The 18,900-nt window shown below is 49.6% G+C and overlaps 2 protein-coding genes across 4 annotated transcripts in view; one reads left to right on the top strand and one right to left on the bottom strand.

The window, feature by feature from the left end:
* MYBL2 (MYB proto-oncogene like 2) overlaps positions 1 to 18,900 on the top strand; it is a 46,268-nt gene that overhangs the window by 6,844 nt on the left and 20,524 nt on the right. Inside the window, exons 2-7 of one of the 3 annotated variants that reach the window (XM_054045782.1) lie at positions 8,773 to 8,987; positions 13,519 to 13,612; positions 14,313 to 14,384; positions 16,416 to 16,508; positions 18,266 to 18,486; positions 18,633 to 18,789. In XM_054045782.1, coding sequence (XP_053901757.1) covers positions 8,827 to 8,987; positions 13,519 to 13,612; positions 14,313 to 14,384; positions 16,416 to 16,508; positions 18,266 to 18,486; positions 18,633 to 18,789 — 798 coding nt within the window. In that variant the 5' untranslated portion in view covers positions 8,773 to 8,826. Of the gene's footprint in view, positions 1 to 8,772; positions 8,988 to 10,697; positions 10,909 to 13,518; positions 13,613 to 14,312; positions 14,385 to 16,415; positions 16,509 to 18,265; positions 18,487 to 18,632; positions 18,790 to 18,900 lie in introns of those variants that run through there. The other 2 variants (XM_054045784.1, XM_054045783.1) reach the window with 2 other exon arrangements.
* On the bottom strand, positions 1,847 to 6,798 carry LOC128846583 (uncharacterized). The gene is made up of 2 exons (XM_054045789.1): positions 6,776 to 6,798; positions 1,847 to 3,262 (listed from the first exon to the last, which is right to left on the bottom strand). The coding sequence occupies exon 2, from the start codon at positions 3,222 to 3,224 to the stop codon at positions 2,373 to 2,375; it is 852 nt and encodes a 283-aa protein (XP_053901764.1). The 5' UTR covers positions 3,225 to 3,262; positions 6,776 to 6,798; the 3' UTR covers positions 1,847 to 2,372.

The following is an 18,900-nucleotide window of genomic DNA, read 5'->3' as shown; positions in this document are numbered from 1 at the left end:
GGGGTACATGTACCCCTGGTTGACAACCACTGTTTCGAGGCAGCCAGATGCCTACTTCCCATCAAAGCCCTAGAACACTGCACAAACTGGGGAAGACGGGTATTTGGCCACCTAAGTTACATGCAGGACCCAATCCTGTAGGCAGTCTGTGAGCATGCCTACAGGATCACATCCCATTCAGAACCAACCAACCTTTATTTGGAGGAGGTGGTTATTCCCATTATGGCTTTAAACTCAGAGCATTCATTGTCTCTCTCAACCATTAGGGGTGTGTGTGTATTTAAATATTCATCCACAGTGGAACGGTCCTTGGGCCAGAGAGAATGAGTATAGCCCAGTGGTTCAGGCACCCGCATGGGAGGCAGGAGAGCCAAGGTCCAATGCCCCTGCTCCAGTCACTTTTTTCTTTTAAATCTACAGTGGAACAATAGGAAAGATTAAGGGAATCCTGCATCAGACTAACCCATAGCTCAGTAGTTAGAGCATCCTCCTGAGGACCCCCCTCCACCCCTTCCCAATTCAAATTCTTTCTCCCCCCTGGCAGAGAGAGGGGAATTGAACCCAAGTCTCCTCTATATCCCCCCCAGTGCTCTACGTACCACGCTAGGCATCAAGGTGGCATCACTTCCTCCTCCAGCTATTGGGTAGAGCAAGGCATGTGACTAACTTATTTCCACCAGAAATACCCTAGGTGTCTAAACCCCCTCACACCAGGCAGCTGCTTCCCAGCTGTAGGTTAGAAGCAGAGAGATTGGTATCTATGTATTTCTGAGAGAAAGAAGGGCTTAGTATATAGCCCTCTCATCACAGGTGCTGGAACAATTTGTATGGGGTGTGTGTATGTGCCCACTAAGAGCTATATAACCAAACTGTAAACCCTGTATATAATGGAAACTACTTCAAGCCAGGGGGTGCTGCAGCACCCCTAGTTCCAGCACGTATGTCTCATGTCACTCTCCCCCTGGCTAGTTCAGGCAGCTCCACCCCTTGTACAGTGGCTTGTGGGGCTTATTCTTAGATGCCCCTCTCTCTACATTCATTGTATAGGGAGGCTAGGGGCCAACTTGGTTTTATGGATCAGTATTGTTCCTGTGATTTTCTAAGCATCTAAAAAGCGAAGTGTTACAACAGCGAGAGTCACAAGGCCTAAATCCTTTCATGGAGCCACCCCCCCCCAGTGACTCAGCCAATTAGTTTAGGATAGGTTGAAAACAAGCTCGTGTTTCAAATGAGCTGTTCTCTTCCTCTAAAATAATTACTTTGAAGTAGTGTCTTGTTGGGAGATTTCACCTACAATTAATTACCAATAATTACTGGGTTTAGATTTAGATTCCTACTTGGACTCCCATGCAGAAACTCATAAGTCTATGTATCCTTTCTGTGTGCGCTGTATGCTCCACTGCTATGAACGTAGGTATAGTGCTACTCCCTGAACTCTGACCTAATCCAGCCTTCCTGTGTAGTTTTATGTAGCTGTTAGAGTAACTAGTTGACTGGTCTTTGCACCATTCCCCCCCATGGTCAATTAAGTTAGGATCTTGTATTGTCACATATTCTAGTTCATGTACTTTATTTTTGAAGCTTCTTGCATGATAGAGTCATTTGCAGGTTAAATGTGCCTATTTGTTTAACAGTTGGCTGCTTTCCCCCATAAATATTACCAATGGGAACATGCACCTACACCTGAGCTGAAGGAGAGCAATGGCATTGTGTTCCCTCAGAAAAAGGAGTAGAGTGTCTCACTACCTTGAGGCATGCCAGCTGACCAGTAGTAATAGCTATGCACAAGATGGAATTCTTCTCTTTATTTGCACACTACAAACACAATTAAAACAGGAGAGTTTTACAAAGCAGTCTGGTCACTATGAAGGTCACAAATTAAGTTCAGTGCTGTTGAACAAGAGTCAACATCCAATCAATTTAAAAGACCCACCAAGGTTATCTAGGAATTCAGAACAGCTTCCTCCACCCAGTAGTGCCCCACCAAGTTTCCACCCTAGATTTTTTTTAAGGGGTCAGGGGGGGGGAAGAAAAGAGGAGAGAGAAAGAGGGTAAGAAGCCCTTCCCCAGGTGGAGAGGAGAGGGCATTGTGCTTGCAGCAACACAGAGCCTCACCCAGGATGGTTCCCAACATTTGCAGCTGAAAACTATTTGTTAGAGTCTTCAGAGATTTGCCATCAGGTGAGCTAGTTTCCTGGACACAGATGAACACCCAACTGTAGTCAGGCTTTATACACTGACCTCTTGTGCAGCAGACACCCTGACCCATGAATCACTTACATTTGGACAATGCAGAGCACATGCACTACCAGAGAGAGTCCCAAGTAATGTTGTCAGAGAGCTTAGTGCTTAGCCTGACCACTGAGCTAAGATCACTCCTTTCCTCTCTCATTTGAGCAGTTTTGATTTTTGTGGCCCATTTGGCTTGTCACCCCACCTGTCATCAGAAAGGGGATTGCAAAGTCAAATGGCTTCATGCAGTGAGCAATAGTTAAGGGCTCTGGCTCACTCCCCTGGGTATCATAACTGAGAGACCTGAAGGTAGGAGCACAAGGTCTCTTGGTAGCTGCACCAGGCCAAGCCAAAGTAATAGCAAAGACAGATTTCTCCAGAGATGGGGTATCTGGTTTCAGAGATCCCAGTGACCTCAGCTCTTCTACACTTACATCCAGAGAAAGAGTGTTGTCCGGAGGGGCTTGAATCTCAGAGATCTCCCAGATGGGTGGAGGTGGCTTCCTGAGACTGGAGAAGTCAGTTGTTATCTCAGAGCTTTTAGAGAGCAAGTTCTCCATTGATTTGGGGTGCTTTTCTTCCTTGCATGGTGTGGAGGACTTGGCATCACAAAATACATCTATTATGGAGTTGGCTCTGCTGTTGGATTCAGAAGCCACACTAGACAAGTCAAAGGCAACTGTAACACTGGGGGTCTTGCAGAAGGAAGCAAGACCATCACAAAGGCCCTGGGTCACACAATTCAGGTCACCCTTCACACAACTGCTCAGAGACTCTGGCCACTTGAGGACAAGCTGAGAACTGCCTTTTGTTGTGTTCTCCAAGTCAAGGATGCCATCCCAGGCATCTGGTTTAGAGGTACTGTCAGTCTCCAAGTAGTAGCTGATGCCTGGAGAAAAGTTGATGCAGCTGGAAGCACCTGCCACAAACCCATGTTCCAAGATCTCCTTTAATGTCACGAGGTTGGTACTGCTCCTCTGGGTGGAAGACATCACAGGATCTCCAAACTGTGTCACTCAGTCTTGTTCTGCTGCATCCAACAGAGACACTTTGTGAGTAAAGGAAGCCTTGACAGAGGGAAAACAACTTATCCTTCTCAAGGGTCCCTTTTCCAGAGTCCTAACTCTGGGCTTGTCTAGAGTAGAGAGCGTCTGACTACTTTAACTATCCCCATGTATCGTTAAAGAAGCCACCCCACAATATGGATGTAGTTATACCAGAGACTTTACACTAGTAGGCCTGTTTCTGATTCAGGAAACAAAATAAGTTCTGATAGAAGGCACCTTTATACCAATATAGCTGCAGCCATACTGGTTATACCAGTATAACTGTACTGGTTAGAAACCCACACACTCCTGACACCAGTAGCATAGACCAGGCCTTAGAGTAGCTTTTCCATCTTTAAACATGCAAACTCAAGGATGAGGCAGGCATTTGACATTAACTAGGTTACTATAAACCAGAGATGGGTAAACTATGGCCCACAGGCCACATCTGGCCCCTGGGACCCTCCTGCCCAGCCCCTAAGCCCCCATCCCCTCCCCTGCTGTGACTGCTACCCCACAGCCTCACTCACTGCGCCCCTGGTGCAATGGTCTAGAGGCAGCAGCAGAGCTGCGGCCTGATGTGCTGCATGGTGGCGTGGCTGGCTCCAGCCGGGCTGCACGGCTGCCTGTCCTGGTGCTCTGGGTGGCACGGCTGTAGCACCACCAGCCACTGGTGGTCCAGGCAACGCAGTAAGGGGGCAGGGGGGTTGGATAGAAGGCAGGGGAGTTTGGGGTGGTGGGTCAGGGGGAAGGGGTGTGGATAGGGGTCAGGGCAGGGAAAGGGGGGGTTGAATAGAAGCAAGGGTTCTGGGGGGCAGTCAGGAATGAGAGGGGGGTTGGATAGGGTGGTCAGGGGACAGGGAGAAGGGGTGGTTGGATGGGGCAGTCAGGAAGAGGGGGGGATGGATGGGGCAGTGGGAGGGCAGTTGGAGGGGTCTGGGGGCAGTCAGGACAGGGAGCGGGGGGGGGGGAGAAGATGGATGGGGACAGGGAGGCTGAATGGGGCAGGAGTCCCAGGGGGCCAGTTAGGAGAGTCAGATAAGGGGCAGGGGCCAGACCACACCTGGCTGTTTGGGGAGGCACAGCCTCCCCTAACCGGCCCTCCATACAATTTCAGAAACCTAATGTGGCCCTCAGGCCAAAAAGTTTGCCTGCCCCTGCTATAAACCCACCTTCCTCATTTATATTTCCAACCAGCATTTAAAGCTTTCAGTTGGTTTTGAAACAGCGCCCATTGCCAATCCTTGCAGCACTGGCAGACAGAGGTCATCCGAGTAGATGACTAGAAGCCAGGAGAACAAAGGGATAGTCTTGGCTCGGACAAAAACTCGCACATTGAACTTGAACAAGAGCGTTAAGCCTCATCTGTAATATGGGAGCAAGACTTGTTTCCCAAGGGTGTCATTAGGCTTGACTAATTAGTGTTTGTAGAATGCTTTAAGATTTACATGGATGGTACTAGATAGAGAGGTAGAGGTTGTTAACAGGTTGGAAGCTTGGAAGGTATGAAGAATGTAAACAAGTGGTACCACTGTCCTGCCAGCTGGTCATTTCTAGCATTAGGTTCAGGAGCATCAGCTATAGCTAGCAAAGCTCATCTAACATGCTTTTTACCCCACAAACTCATACTGCTTTGGTTCCTCTTTAAAGGTTGGCTTTGAATGGCTCCAGTCCTTGTGTCCCTCCATTCTTATAAGCAAAGTCAGACTAGAGAGGGGACTCCTCAGACCACCTACAGAGGAGAGCCCACTTTGTCATTTGGGGTTTGATGTTAAAGACCATTTAGCAGTTCCCTGTGCTTCCTACTGTGTAGTAGGGTCTCACACCACTGGGGCTGCTTGCTACATGGTTACCCTTCAACAAACATTTGTAGCTCCCACCACTCTAGACTAGAGAGTAGACCAGTAATTCCCATGTGCTGGCTAGGGCTTTTCATCTGGCCATGTGTATTTTAGGGACAGTGTGTCCCTTGAGGGACACAGTCAACTTTAAGATAACATTTGTCTGGAAGCTTTGTACTAACAATAGTTTACACACAACACCTAAGATGACCAGCTTCCTTCAGCTAGAAAGAAGCTTTCTATTCCCCTGGCATTGACTAGGCAAAGCCATGTGCTGTCATGCACATCTGTTACCAAAGAGGCCTTGGATAAGGGAGCAGAAAAATCCCTTCTAAAGAGGTTAAGATTAAAACCTCAAGTCACACTGTACCAAAGGCTGGAGCAGGAACTGGATTTTTTTTTTTTTTTAAATAAATACTCAAGCTTCAAAACAAACACACCCCACATTCAATGGACAGTGCCCCTTTAAGGGCAGCTCAGTATTCAACATATCAGCTTAGATGACAAAGCTGAAGTCCTCCAGTGGGATAGAGGGGCAGAATACATGGGAAAGGGCAGTCACGTGAACTGCTGCTCAGTGGGGATTTGGGAGAAGTCACTCAAGGAAGATCTCATTGCCCTTCCCCAGAAGCTATGCACTATCCTGGCCTCCGGGGTGGTCGAGCGCAAACAGGCATTATGGGCTTGATGCAGAAGTTATTGGCTGGGTTCTCTGGCCAGTGTTATGTGGCAGATCAGACTGGATGATCATGATGGTCCCGTCTCGCTTTACAATCTGAGATTCTACGTTGGATCTTTAGCACAGCCAAAGCCCTGATTCAGATAGTCCAGGGTTGGGCTTTAGTCCTAGCGATAAGTCCACTAAGAATATTAAACCAAGATGTGGCGTACATGCACACCCGAGACTGCTGTTGAAACAGATCGTGACAGGGCAAGGAAGAAGAACTGTATTAGGACATTCTTTCTCCCCCACCATGAAATCAGGAGAGCATTAAAAATTACACACTAGCCAGCTATTATTCCTGTTAAAAGAGGACACTAAAAAGTCTCTGAATTTGGATCACTTTCAGACACTGACAGCTTATAGAACAAGCTCTCTTTATTTTTAAGCCCTAATCTTGCAAGTGATTGGGGCCAGATAAATCTCACTAATCAACATATTATATATTCTCTCTGTACCCAGTCCACAGGCTGTGCTTACAGAGAAGCTCACTCTAGTCAGTAGAGCCATACACCCAACTGCAGTATCATCATCATTAGCCTTACTTTTGACAACACTAGTTTGTTTCCATATTTCTTCTACCTCACACCCACATATAGGTGGGCCTTACACAAGGGGGGGTGGGGGAGAGAAGAGAAGTGCTTTTAAGCAACAGCAGGAAAGGGGCACAAGACACAGAAGATGGGGTAGGGAGGCAGCAGGTGCAGAACCAGATCTAGAGGTTACTTTTAATTTGCTTTTGACATTAGGTTTGAAGAGCTCCTTGAACACAAGAGGAAGTGAGTAAAATCCACTAAAATTGTGTAATAGTACATAACTGTACAGGCAGTTTTTGGAAGCCTAGAATTCTTCTAAGGAAAATTTTAATTAAACCAAACCACTAATATTTGAAAAATAACAGGAGGGGAGAAGAGTCTCTTCCAGGAACTACTCACCACTTGTTTCCACTGAAATTCTCACCAACCCCTACTCCTATACTGCTGTGCAATGATGCTGCTTTTATAGCACTGGTAATTAGCTAGCAGGCCCTTGTCGTTTCCTATTAAGCTAATTTGGGAGGAGGCAGATTTTCAGCTTGATGGTGATGATACTGTCAACAACCAACCTGAAGCTGCTTTGGGGGGAGGTTGCCCATCAGTCCTGCAGAGACCTGCACACATGCTTAGCTTTATGCATGTCAGTTAATAGTCCCATTGAACTCATTGGGGGTGCTTAAAGTTAAACATAAGTCTCTGCAGGACCAGAGCCTGTAAGCAGAGGGAATCCTATATCAGAATTGCATCAATAACGCAATATTTTTGCAGGGTTTATATTTAGCCTGTCCATTTAGTGCTGTTATAGACTTCTTGGGGAGACACTAATTCACAGAAATCAAGCATCAGAAATAAGAACCGATTGTGAGAGCTGGTTGGTAGCGAACTCCTGAGTGCTATGCACAAAAAATAGAAATAACCCCAACACTAGGGTTACCATATTTCAGCGAGCAAAAAAGAGGACGGGAGGAGCCCCGCCCCTGCCCCTCCCACTTCCCGCCCCCCCTGACCTCCCAACCCTCCCCCCGTTCCTTGTCCCCTGACTACCCCCTCCTGGGACCCCTGCCCCTAACTGCCCCCCAGGACTCCACTCCCTATCTAAGCCTCCCTGCCTCTTGTCCCCTGACTGCCCCAAACTTTATCCACACCCCCACCCCCAGACAGACCCCTGGGACTCCCATGCCCCATCCAACCACTCCCCACCCCCTGACAGCCCCCCCCCAGAACTCCCAACCCATCTAAACCCCTCTGCTCCCTGTCCCCTGACTGCTCCGATCCCTCTCCCCACTCCTGCCCCCTGACAGCTCCCCCCCAGAACTCCCAGCCCCCTACCCCCCTGCTCCTTGTCCCCTGACTGCCCCCTCCTGGGACCCCTGCTCCTAACTACCCTCCAGAACCCCACCCCCTACCTAAGACTCCCTGTTCCTTGTCCCCTAACTGCCCCCTCCTAAGACCCCCCCCCAACTGCCCACCAGGACCCTACCCCCTACCTGTACCCTGACTGCCCAAAACTTTCTCCACTCCCCCCAAAAGCCCCCCCCCGTTTCTTGACTGCCCCCTCCAGAACCTCCCTGCCCCTTCTCCTGCCCCCCCTTACCCTGCTGCTCAGAACAGGGTGTTGGGCTCTGTGTCAGCCAGACACGTGGCTGCGCTCCCCAGCACAACAAAACCCGGTCCCTGGCCCTGCACAACAAAACCCGGTTCCTGGCCCTGGACAGTGCTGCCGGCCGGACCGGGTTGCAGGGGAGAGCTGCCCTTGTATCAGCACAAAGTGCTCTCGCTCCCGTTTTGCTACGCTGCATGGCAGAAACCGCTCCCAGTTGCAAAAGGGGAGGGCTGCACTTTGTGCTGAGACACTTGCTCAGAATGCAGGGCGGAGCTCCTCTCCAGCTGCTCCGGAGTCCAGCCCGGGACTTTCCTGCAGCCCTCCCAGCCACTCGCTCTGCCGGGGGAGGGGGGAAATCCCGGACATTGTGAGTGCTTTACAAATTCCCCCCGGACGCTATTTTTAGCACAAAAAGGAGGACATGTCCGGGTAAATCCGGACGAATGGTAACCCTACCCAACACACACACAGCTGCTGGAGTATCTCTGGACCAGATAACTGTGCCCATGCAACTCTTTTTGTGAGGAGCAATAGTGCCATCTGCTGGCAATGGTTAGTTCTGTGTAAGTATGTGCTCCCAAAGGAGATAAACCTACAGCACCAGGCCACTCAAACGTTTTCCTTGGGGAGCCCACATCTCAATGGAGAGATTGTCTTGTGAACACCTCTTCTCGCCTTTGGAAAGGTGCAGACCAGCTCCCTTCCGTTCGCAATCCTGTAGCATCCCCATAGAACTCCGGCAGCTGTTTACATGTAAAAGCAACATGGGGAAAGTATTTTGATGTGTTTTTAGCTGTCTTCAGTGTGATGTAGCGGCTTGGAAACAAAGAGGAGGAGGCAGCAGCATATGACCCGCCAGCTCTCCAAAGGTCACCAGAAAGTGGTCCATGGACAAGAGTTTGGGAGCTGCTGCAATTACATCAGTGATGAATGTGAATCCTCTCCTCAATTATTTTATCCTGGGTACCCATTAAACAAACCAGTGTCCTGCATACCTGAGCACTCAAGGTACCTCTCCCTTTTACACGTATGGGTGTTTTTTAGTCTGCTTGCATGGATTTAAGGCGCTTCTCTTTCTGACTCTTCCACCTTGTGTTTTGACTGTGCCATGGGGGTCTTTAACATGTCCTATGAGCTTCTCTCTTTCCAGCAGGTTGGTTGGAGGCAGTGGGGACTGCTTTCAGAGATTGTGAATAGGTGTTTAGAGATGACAGAGAAGGATGGGGTATGATGGTCTGCTTTTATATATGGCTGTGTGATGGTTCTCCTTTTAAACCTTATTCGCCCATCATGCTGCAAATCTGGAATGCGGAGCTTCCATTGTTTGATCACTTAGGCACGATTCAGCAAAGCGCTTAAACACATGTTTAACTTTAAGCACATGCTTAAGTCTTTTGCTGAATCAAAGCCTTTGTCTGTGAACTTGTCTGTACAGACATTTACACCAGTGCTGTCTTTGTTATTGTATTGTTGGAGTGGCTACAGATGTGACTGCTCTGATTAATTAGTCGTTCGGGGTACACGTAGGACGTTGTATGTAGAAGAGTGCAATTCTTTACCCTTCTTTCTTCAGTGCTGCCCAGCAAAATGCAGGTAAACATCTCTGCAAATGCATCTCTGCAGGCATGGGCCTCTGAAGATAAAATGACTTCCCTTTAGTGGTCTTCCCTCTGTAAATCCACCTCTACCCCAAATAACATATGTTGGTAACAGTAATAATAGAAATAATAGCTCTTCTATATGACTTCTAATCTTCAAACACGGGGCAAACATGAATCCTTACAACGTCCCTCCAAACAAATGGAGAAAATCTTCTGTTGCCTGGCATAGAAAGCTGCTTCTTTTTTATTCAAAGGGCCATATTCAGCCCTGGAATAACTGTAATTTAGCACATATGTAGCACTTCTCACATGTAGATCTCAAAGCCCTTAACAAAAGTGAGTAGGCATCATTATCCCTGTTTTACAGATGGGGAAACTGAGGCACCGGGTGTTAAGTGACTTGGCCAAGGTCACAGAGTGAGTCAATGACATAGCCAGGAACAGAGCCCAGGTCTCCTGACTTGTAGCCCAGTGGCTTGTCCACTTCAATGGGATTGGCACCCTGCGAGAATTTAGTCTTAGTGGTCTGACTGAATGTAAAGGCTGTGTCATGGAGGCATTATGAGCCTGGCCATAACAGGAAGGGAGAGAGGAGACCCATGAAAGCCCCCGAAATCAATGGGGCTTCTGCCTGGGAGCAGAGATCTGTCTCTGTAGGTCAGGTTTCAGGATTGGTGCCTTACCATGCAAAGTACATTCAGGTCTGCCAAGTCTGACAGGGAGACCGTGACCCCCACGACCGCACCCAGTTTTAAGGAACAAACAGAAGTTGGGTTTGCAGACCCGATGCCCCCATATGCAGGGTGCCTGCCGTTCGGAGGCATTGATGCATGCATTGCATTTCTTTTTGCACGCCTAGCTGGACATGCATGCCTGTATTTTGCACCCGTCCTTTGCTTGCCTGTATTTCACATCCATTATTTCTCGCTTTAATAAGAGTCGGGGGCGGGAGAGGAGGAGAAAGGGAAGGAGTTTTTTGCAAGCGGCCCGCGCGCGCCTCTTTCACTCCCCCCCGGTTTTTTTGTTCCTCCCTCTCCCTCCTTTTATTTTTGCGCTTCTCGTCGCTCTCGCGCAGGCTCGGCTGGACCCCGGGGTGGAGTTGGCGCGAGATAGGAAAGTTGCCTCCTGAGCTGTACGCCGGGCAGGCGCGAGCTTCCCCCCGCGTCCAGCCCCCCGCGCGCGCTAACCGGGGGGCGCCGGGCTGCACCCCCGGCAGAAGCCGGCTCCGGGGCCAAGGGATGCGGCATCCCCCTGGCGAGCCGCTTTGATTTTCTCGCGATTGATGTTTTTAATGCACAAAGGGGCAGGATGGCTCGCAGGACCCGCGGGTGAGTTTCATGCAATGGGGCGAGCTTCGTGCCCGCCCTGGGGGGTAAGCTGGGTTTGTTGCATTGCACCCCCCCTTCCCCATTCCCCCCTCCCTGGTATTTCAGGGGAGAGAATCCACTCCCTCCATTTCCCTTCCCCTTTATGGGGGATCTTGCTGAGCACGCAGGGGAATCTGTAATGCTCAGAATTATTCTCCCCACGACTGCTAGGAAGGGGATACGATCAGAGAGTGGGGGGCAGCCTGGGATCTGGGTTAAAGTGCTGCTTTAAAATGGCCTGCTTGCAAAATGTGAGGGTGGGGAGAGGAGCAGCCATGTCTGGCATGGAAAAAAAGTTTTTTTGACTCTCAAGTGATCAGGTCAGTTTGGGGCTGGTGAAAGGTGCCAGTTTGATTATAAAGTCCTTGGGGCAAGGACAGTCGCTGATCAGATGGTAGGAGCAGCACCCAGCCCAGTGAGGCCCTGCTCTTGTTTCTGGCCTCTGGGTGTGTTACTGGGATGAAGACAATAGTATACAGGCAAACCAAGCTATACTAAAGTGTCAAGTATCAAAGGGGTAGCCGTGTTAGTCTGGTTCTGTAAAAGAAGCAAAGAGTCCTATGGCACCTTATAGACTAACAGACGTATTGGAGCATGAGCTTTCGTGGGTGAATACCCACTTAAGTAGTTTTATCAACAAATATTATGCCCCAGGTGTAAGGACCAAGCCTACCCAATATCTTGCCTTTTTTTTTTACCCATAGTCAGTCTGAGATTGTGTGCTTAGATGAAAGCTTCTTGCTCCCTAAATATTGAGAAGGAATCAAGAGTTCAATTTGTTTCCTCCCTCCTTCAATAAAAATTACAGCTCTTAAGCCTATCTGATCAAGTCCAGTTGCTCTACCTATCTGGATAAGGGAGCTGGAGACTGGCCTGTGTCATGGGCTTGGACGTGGGTACAAAACAAAGCAAAAGGCTTGCACTGGGCTAGTGGCTCTCAAACTGTGAGCTGTGAAGAGCTGTCTGGTCACATGGTGCTGGTGGCTGCTCCTCCTTAGCTAGTAAGTCATATTAAATACTTCCCTAATGTTATTTCAATGTGACTATGAAGCTGCCGTGGAGATCGATGGCATGTAATCACCCGCTTGAGAGAAAGGGAGGTGGGCTGCAGTCATGGAGGCAATGTGAGCAGCTCGTGAAGAGGTGGTCAATGCCTACAGAGTACTTGACTGTGACCCGTGTGCTGTAACTGCTACTTATTTCACTGATCCTAAGCATCTCACTGTCACCTTGGCTGGGTTTGAACTGTGACCTGTCTTCCTTGGGTACTTAATATGGCCCCCATTATGGTAGTATCTCTGTGTTTCGCAGTCTTTAATGTGTTTACCGTGAGGTAGGGCAGTGCTGCTACCCTGTTGTACAGGTGGGGAACTGAGGCACAGAGCGTATGTCTACATTGCAGCTGGGAGCCTGCCTCCCAGCCTGGGTAGAAAGACTTGAGCCAAGCTAGCGTGCTCAAAATAGCAGGGGGGGGAGGGATAGCTCAGTGGTTTGAGCATTGGCCTGCTAAACCCAGGGTTGTGAGTTCAATCCTTGAGGGGGCCACTTAGGGATCCGGGGCAAAATCAGTACTTGGTCCTGCTAGTGAAGGCAGGGGGCTGGACTCGATGACCTTTCAAGGTCCCTTCCAGTCCTAGAATCTATGAAATCTATGAAGTTGCAGCAGCTCAAGCTACTGATTTGAGCTCAAACGCAGGGGCATGGACTCTGGATGTTCCATCATGGGCGAGCCATCTGAATCCAAGCCTACCCCACCCCCAAGGTCCAAGCTCAGGTGGCCAGCCTGAGCCTCCGCTGCAATGTCCACAAAGCTATTTTACTTGGCCTGGGAGGCATGCTCCCAGCTGCAGCGTAGACATACCCAGAGCGGCTAAGTGACTTGCCCAAGGTCACACAAGAAGTCTGCAGCAGAGAGAATCTAGGTCTCCCAAGTACTAGGCTAGCGCCCTAACCACTTGGCCGTCCTTCCTCTCTAAAGGTAAAAAGCTGCATATCTTCTTTTAGTTTTTAAAAGGTCTTTGTCCCTGCGGTGGATGGGGATGTGACGCTTCCCGGGGTTGTGAGGCACCTCACTTCCACCTGTCTTTACCGAGAAGAAGTTGTGCCAGGACCTGCCAGGGACCAGCTCCCCACCTCTACTAACCACAGGCAACACAACCAGTGTGACACCAACTTTCAGTAGAGACTTTACATGATACTCTTTGGTGAACTGATCTGTAAATACCAGACCCAGGGGATCCCCGTAACCCATATGCATCCCTGTGGCCTCTGCCAGTTGGCATCAAGAGCTGCTTGTGTCACAGGGGAGTTGAGCTGTGCTCCTTGATACTGTTTGCCAGTAACAGAGCCAGATTTGCAAAGATGCTCTCCTAAGCAGAGAGTGCAACCCCTATTTGCAGGTAATTACTTGATACCTAGATTGTTCAGGTGAGGCAGCTGTGTTTGGGAAGTTTGGCCAAAACTTTGTGAAAAGGCCCAGGAGCAGAGGCAGAGCTCTGGGCTGTGCTGGGGTATTTGTTCCAGCTGCTGCATCTCTCATAAAACAAAACTAACCCTCTTGGTTTTGTGTAGTGAGGAGCAAGATGAGCTGCATTACCAGGACACAGACTCGGACGTGCCAGAGCAGCGGGAGAACAGGTGCAAGGTCAAGTGGACTCATGAAGAGGTAGGTGACAACAGGGAACGTGTGTTGTCTCTTCGAGGGTGTGGGGATAGAGTGGCTGCAGGTGGCAGGAGGGAGGAGGTAGGAGTAAGGCCTGCTCTCTAGGGCACCTCAGGACTTCCTGTGTAGAGAAGCTGTAGGGTGAACTGTCTGCACTACAGGAGCTCTCCCTGAGCTGTGCTGTGCCCAAGGGCAGGGTTGCAGCATGGTGTGGGGGGTTAGTCCTCTCTGCCCAGCCATGTCGAGGGCCTACCACATTGTAATCCAACAGCATAGCCCGGCTCTCAGCCTAGGTCTCTACTGGGCCTAAAACACACTGACTGGAGCACAGTTTGGCCCTGTCCATGCAGTTTGAATCAAACCATGTTAGAACATAGGTGCGCCAAAGCAGTATTTAATTACAGCAGTTGAACGCTTGTTTTCAATGAGCAGCCTGGGCCTGTATGCGTAAAAACTTATGCCAGCCATTTATGGCCCAAGTTAGAAATCCTGCCTTCTGGGTGTTGCTACAGGCAGCTGGAGTGATGCTGGGTTTGGGTTGGGTTTTTTTTTTTTTTTTTTGACATGATTATAAATGGCAGGACAAAGGTTCAAGCCCTTATCTCTCCAGCTGCAATACTTAGTGACGTGTCCCTTGTACAACAGCGTGGCTGTAGCATCTTGTGCTTGTGTGGGTGAAAGCTGACCCCTTTGCTCTTCGCAGGATGAATGGCTGAAGACGCTAGTGAAGCAGTTTGGACAGAGCGACTGGAAGTTCCTGGCAAGTCACTTTCCCGTAAGTGGAGCTGCAGGCGGGACGGGGCGAGTTAGGATACTTGGCACTTCTTATGCCCAAAGCGCTTTGCAGCCGTGAGCTAGTGTTGTGTTTGTACAGCACCCAACACAATGGGGCCTGGTCCCTTACTGGGGCTCCAAAGTGCTCTGCTAACACAAATAATAATAATGACCCCTCGGAGCAGCCCTACAGGGTGGGAGAATAACTAACCCATCTGAAATGGGGAGGAGCTGCGACAAGAACTCAGGGATGTCTGTCGCAGTTTTCCATGCTTGGTGCACTAGGATACAGACCCTGTTCTGACTGCATAAGGCAAAGGTGTGTGTGTATAGCCCACGTGCTCGAGTTCTGTGCATTGGTGGGTTCTATGTGCAAACCTCGTTCCTTCCTGTAGAGATGGTAGCACATGGCATAGGGGCCCTGTCAGTAGTCACCCCCACACCCCCCGTGCTGGGTGTCTCTCATTTTCTTGAACTGCTGGTTCCCAGCTTCTCTCTTGGCCCCCTGCTCATCACAGATTCCTAGATTCCAAGGCCAGAAGGGATCATTGTGATCATCTAGTCTGACCCCTTGTATGACACAGGCCAGAGAACGGCCCCAAAATAATTCCCAGAGCAAAGCTTTTAGAAAAACATCCCATTTAAAAACTGTCAGTGCTGGAGAATCCACCACAACCCTTGACACGTTATTCGCTCTCACTGTTAAAAATGTACACTTTATTTCCAGTCCGAATGTGTCAGGCGGCCACATGGAGGGATGCATTGGTGAGGGATGTCCCTTAGCAGAGACGCTTGGGATGGCAGGCTGAGCCAGCAGCCTTGTCCATAGCAATAGCAATACTGTGGGGCACCACAGGCCGGATGGGAAGGAGGTTGGCTTACCTGCAGCAAGCAGAGTCCTCTACAAGATGGGTTGTAGGGAGGGTGGATCTGGGCTCAAGCAACTTTCCTCTCCCCACTGCTTGTCTCCTCTGATTCTTGCCCACACAGACTAGTCTGGTTCACCCTCCAAGGCTCGGAGGTGCTAAGCTAGGAGGGGACTACTTTCATGGGCATTGTCTGTGACTAGCAGCTGACAGAGTAGCTTCCAGTCGCCAACATGACATGGGATGGGAGCACCCCTGGAGCAGTGTGTGCTGGAGAGAAAGGAGCTGGGAGCATATGGCTGAAGCTCTGGGAACTGGAAGGGCAAGCTCTGAAGGGTTGATGCTAATGACACAGTTGACACGTTTGGACAGAATCTCTTTCTGCAGGGGGTTGTTTGTAATCTTGTTCCGGGGGGCAGAGGCAGTGAGTGAAGCTGCGTTTGTGGGATTTCAATGCTGGCTGGTGGCTCTAGCAGGGTTTCTCAAACTGGAGGTCCCAACCCAAAAGGGGGTCGCAAGACTATTGTAGGGGGGTTGGGAGAGTGGCGACTGCTGGCCGGGCTCCCAGCTCTAAAGGCTGCACTGTTGCTGGCGGCAGTGTAGAAGTAAAGGTGTCATGGTTGGTGGAGTGGGGCGGAGGGGTTGGTGTCACAGCCTGAAATATTTTCAAAGGCGGTCCCAGCAGAGAACCGCTGCTCTGGAGACTTGAGTCTTCTGTTTATCCACCTGACAAGGACAGCAGTGTCAGAGCAGGTTTCCCCCACCCATGTATGTGCCAGTGTGCCCCAGGCATGCCCAGCAGGGACCATCTGTAAGGTTGAGAGAGGAGTTTGGTCTCTAGGGCCCATCTCTACTGACCTGGCTCAAAAGAGGGCCAGTGTATGTTTGTGGTGTGAACACCTCCATTGGGAATGGGGCTGAGAACTTGCTAATCTCATTTCTCACAATCTCAGCCGTCACATAATCACCACTCTTGACCACTGATGTGAGGTGAATGGTGGCAGGGTCCCCTTCCCGTCGCTCTCCTGAGCTGTCCACTCCTAGCCTGGTTATCTTTTGAAAATAAAACAGCCAGTCCAATATGGAAGGTTTCCCTCAGTTGCTCTGTGTTGGTCTTGTAGTTGTGGCCTCTGTTCTAACTCATGGCTCTTAATTCCCTTGCGCAGAACCGCACCGATCAGCAATGCCAGTACCGGTGGCTGAGGGTGTTGAATCCAGACTTGGTTAAAGGGCCTTGGACCAAGGAAGAGGATCAGAAGGTAACTTGGTGGCAGCGTCACGGTCAGTGGGTTTGTTGCTCTGTGTGGAGGACGTGAAAGGCGCTGGATTTGCAGTCTGGAAGTCCTTTTACATATAGCCCAAAAAAGCAGCACTCTATACCCTTCTGTGCACTCAGTGAACTGCTTCTAAGCTGCATAATAAGGCATTGTTTTTGACCTGTAAAGCTCTAAATGCCCTGGGATTTGCTCATCTGAAAGACCGCCTCTTTCCCCATACCACACTGCTTGAGCAATGATCCAGCAAGGTGTGGACTTGGGGGGCTAGCAGTGGGAGAAAAGGATGTATTTGACAGTTGCTACCTTGTGTCATTTTTTTCTGTCCCAGTATCTTCTGATCTACCCTTTCCTATCCAACTCCCCTGCTAACCCCTTGTCTGTGCCTTTCTCACCTCACACTGATTACTGCTGCTTCCTCCTTTCTGTGCACCCTGGTGCTTGCCTGTACGCTCCTCCTGCATGTCACTGTGAAAATCTGCTGTCTTTCCTGCATCTGTGACCAGGTCCCTTCACATTACATTGCATTTCAACTCCTCCTCCTCATTGCTAGGGCCCTCCACTACTGCCAGCATCTCTCCTTTCCTCTTTGGCTGTGACCCTTGGTGTGTCCTAGACTCTGCCGTCTTCACTTACCACGACGTTCCCTTTGTCTCCTTCCGCTGTTATCTCTACCAGACTGGGTAAATGAAGCTGCTTCTCCATGTATACCTGCTTCCTCATGTTCTTCCACCCCCTTTTACATTGCAGCTGATCTCGGCCCCAGCAACTCTGTGGGAGTTGTGACTGCTTGTGCAAGGTGTGTTGCCTATCTATACGAGATTGTAAGCGATTTGGGGCAGGGACTTGGTCATCTGAGGTCTATAAAGCTCCTTGCTTGGCATTATAAAAATAAAAATCTGCCAACAATCTGTCAGCCAAGGAAGACTGGATAAACACAGAAAGTAGCCTACATTATTACTATGTATATAGTGCTCTCAATTTGCACAGCACTTCACAGAGACAGTAAAGACTGATTCCTTGCCCCAAAGTGCATAGAATCTAAGGGAGGATCAAAACAACAGACAGATATAACACAGGGCAGGGTGGATGAAGATGAGAAAAACAAGATTGCATCGTCACTTGGAGCTAGCATGGGCATCTATGTTGGTTTGTTTTAAGTTAACATAATTTAATTGTGATTAGAGCGCAGGCTGCCCATACTGGCACTGTAGCTGGGTGCAGAGTTTTAAATATGCTCACGTGATTCACATGCTGCGGATATAGTCTCGCTGGATCAGGGAGAGAGCTAGAAAGAGGATGGAGTTTGTCAGTGCAGTCAAGTTTCCCATGGTACAGATGGAAGGAGGAGCCTCGGGACATGTGTCAGCTTGTCACCTGATCAGAAATAGGCACATGGTTTAAAGTCTATCACCCACATTTGTACCGTGAAGAGTTCTGCCACACCCAGAGCTCAATTCTCTGCTGCCTTGCCCCTGGCATAGTCACTGATGCCCGTACAGAATGGCAACATTTTACACACACGTGGCACTGGTGTGAATAACAACGCAAGGTGCTGAGTAAAGGAGACTCATGCCCAGGGGTCTGAGTGATGGTTCATGCAGACTCTCCTCTAGACAGAACTCTCTCAGTGTGACATCCATGGGTCCCTGTAGAGACACTGAAGGTGGAAAAAGCAAACCTGAAAACAAGTGCACTCGATATCCATCCATTCATTCACTTCATTTTCCTTTTGTTTAAAGGTAATTGAATTGGTTAAAAAATTTGGCACAAAGCAATGGACACTGATAGCAAAATACCTGAAAGGCAGGCTGGGGAAGCAGTGCCGGGAACGCTGGCACAACCACCTGAACCCCGAGGTGAAGAAGTCCTCGTGGACGGAGGAGGAGGACCGAATCATTTTTGAGGCTCACAAAGTTCTGGGGAACCGCTGGGCTGAGATTGCCAAGCTGCTGCCTGGGAGGTAGGGCCCTTGCCTGTTGTTAATGCCTTAAGAGTCAGATAGGCTGTTGAGATATCTGTATTGAGGGATGCTGAGAATATGGATTCTTAATTTCATCAGGAGCCATCAGCTCTAAAATGCCTGTTGACTGTGGCTTTTCTCTCCAGGACTGACAATGCTGTGAAGAACCACTGGAACTCCACCATCAAACGGAAAGTGGACACAGGAGGTTTCCTCAGTGAAACAAAAGACTCTGAGTCCCTGTACTTGTTGGTGGAGGTGGAGGGCGAAGAAAGCCAAAGTGTCCAGAGTGCCGGGAACCAGGTACAGCACCAAGCGAATCGGCTGGCTGATTAAACCTTGCAGTGGAAGATCTTGCATTTTGGTTGATGGTGAGGTGTGCATTGTTCTGTTAATGCAGATCAGAGACATTCA

This window comes from Malaclemys terrapin, chromosome 12 (assembly GCF_027887155.1).
Source record: "Malaclemys terrapin pileata isolate rMalTer1 chromosome 12, rMalTer1.hap1, whole genome shotgun sequence".
Classification (NCBI taxonomy): domain Eukaryota; kingdom Metazoa; phylum Chordata; order Testudines; family Emydidae; genus Malaclemys; species Malaclemys terrapin.
This window is presented reverse-complemented; position numbering and strand designations above follow the sequence as displayed.

Coding starts and splice junctions, on each gene's coding strand:
- LOC128846583 (XM_054045789.1), bottom strand. CDS start 3,224: ATGTCTTCCACCCAGAGGAGCAGTACCAACCTCGTGACATTAAAGGAG.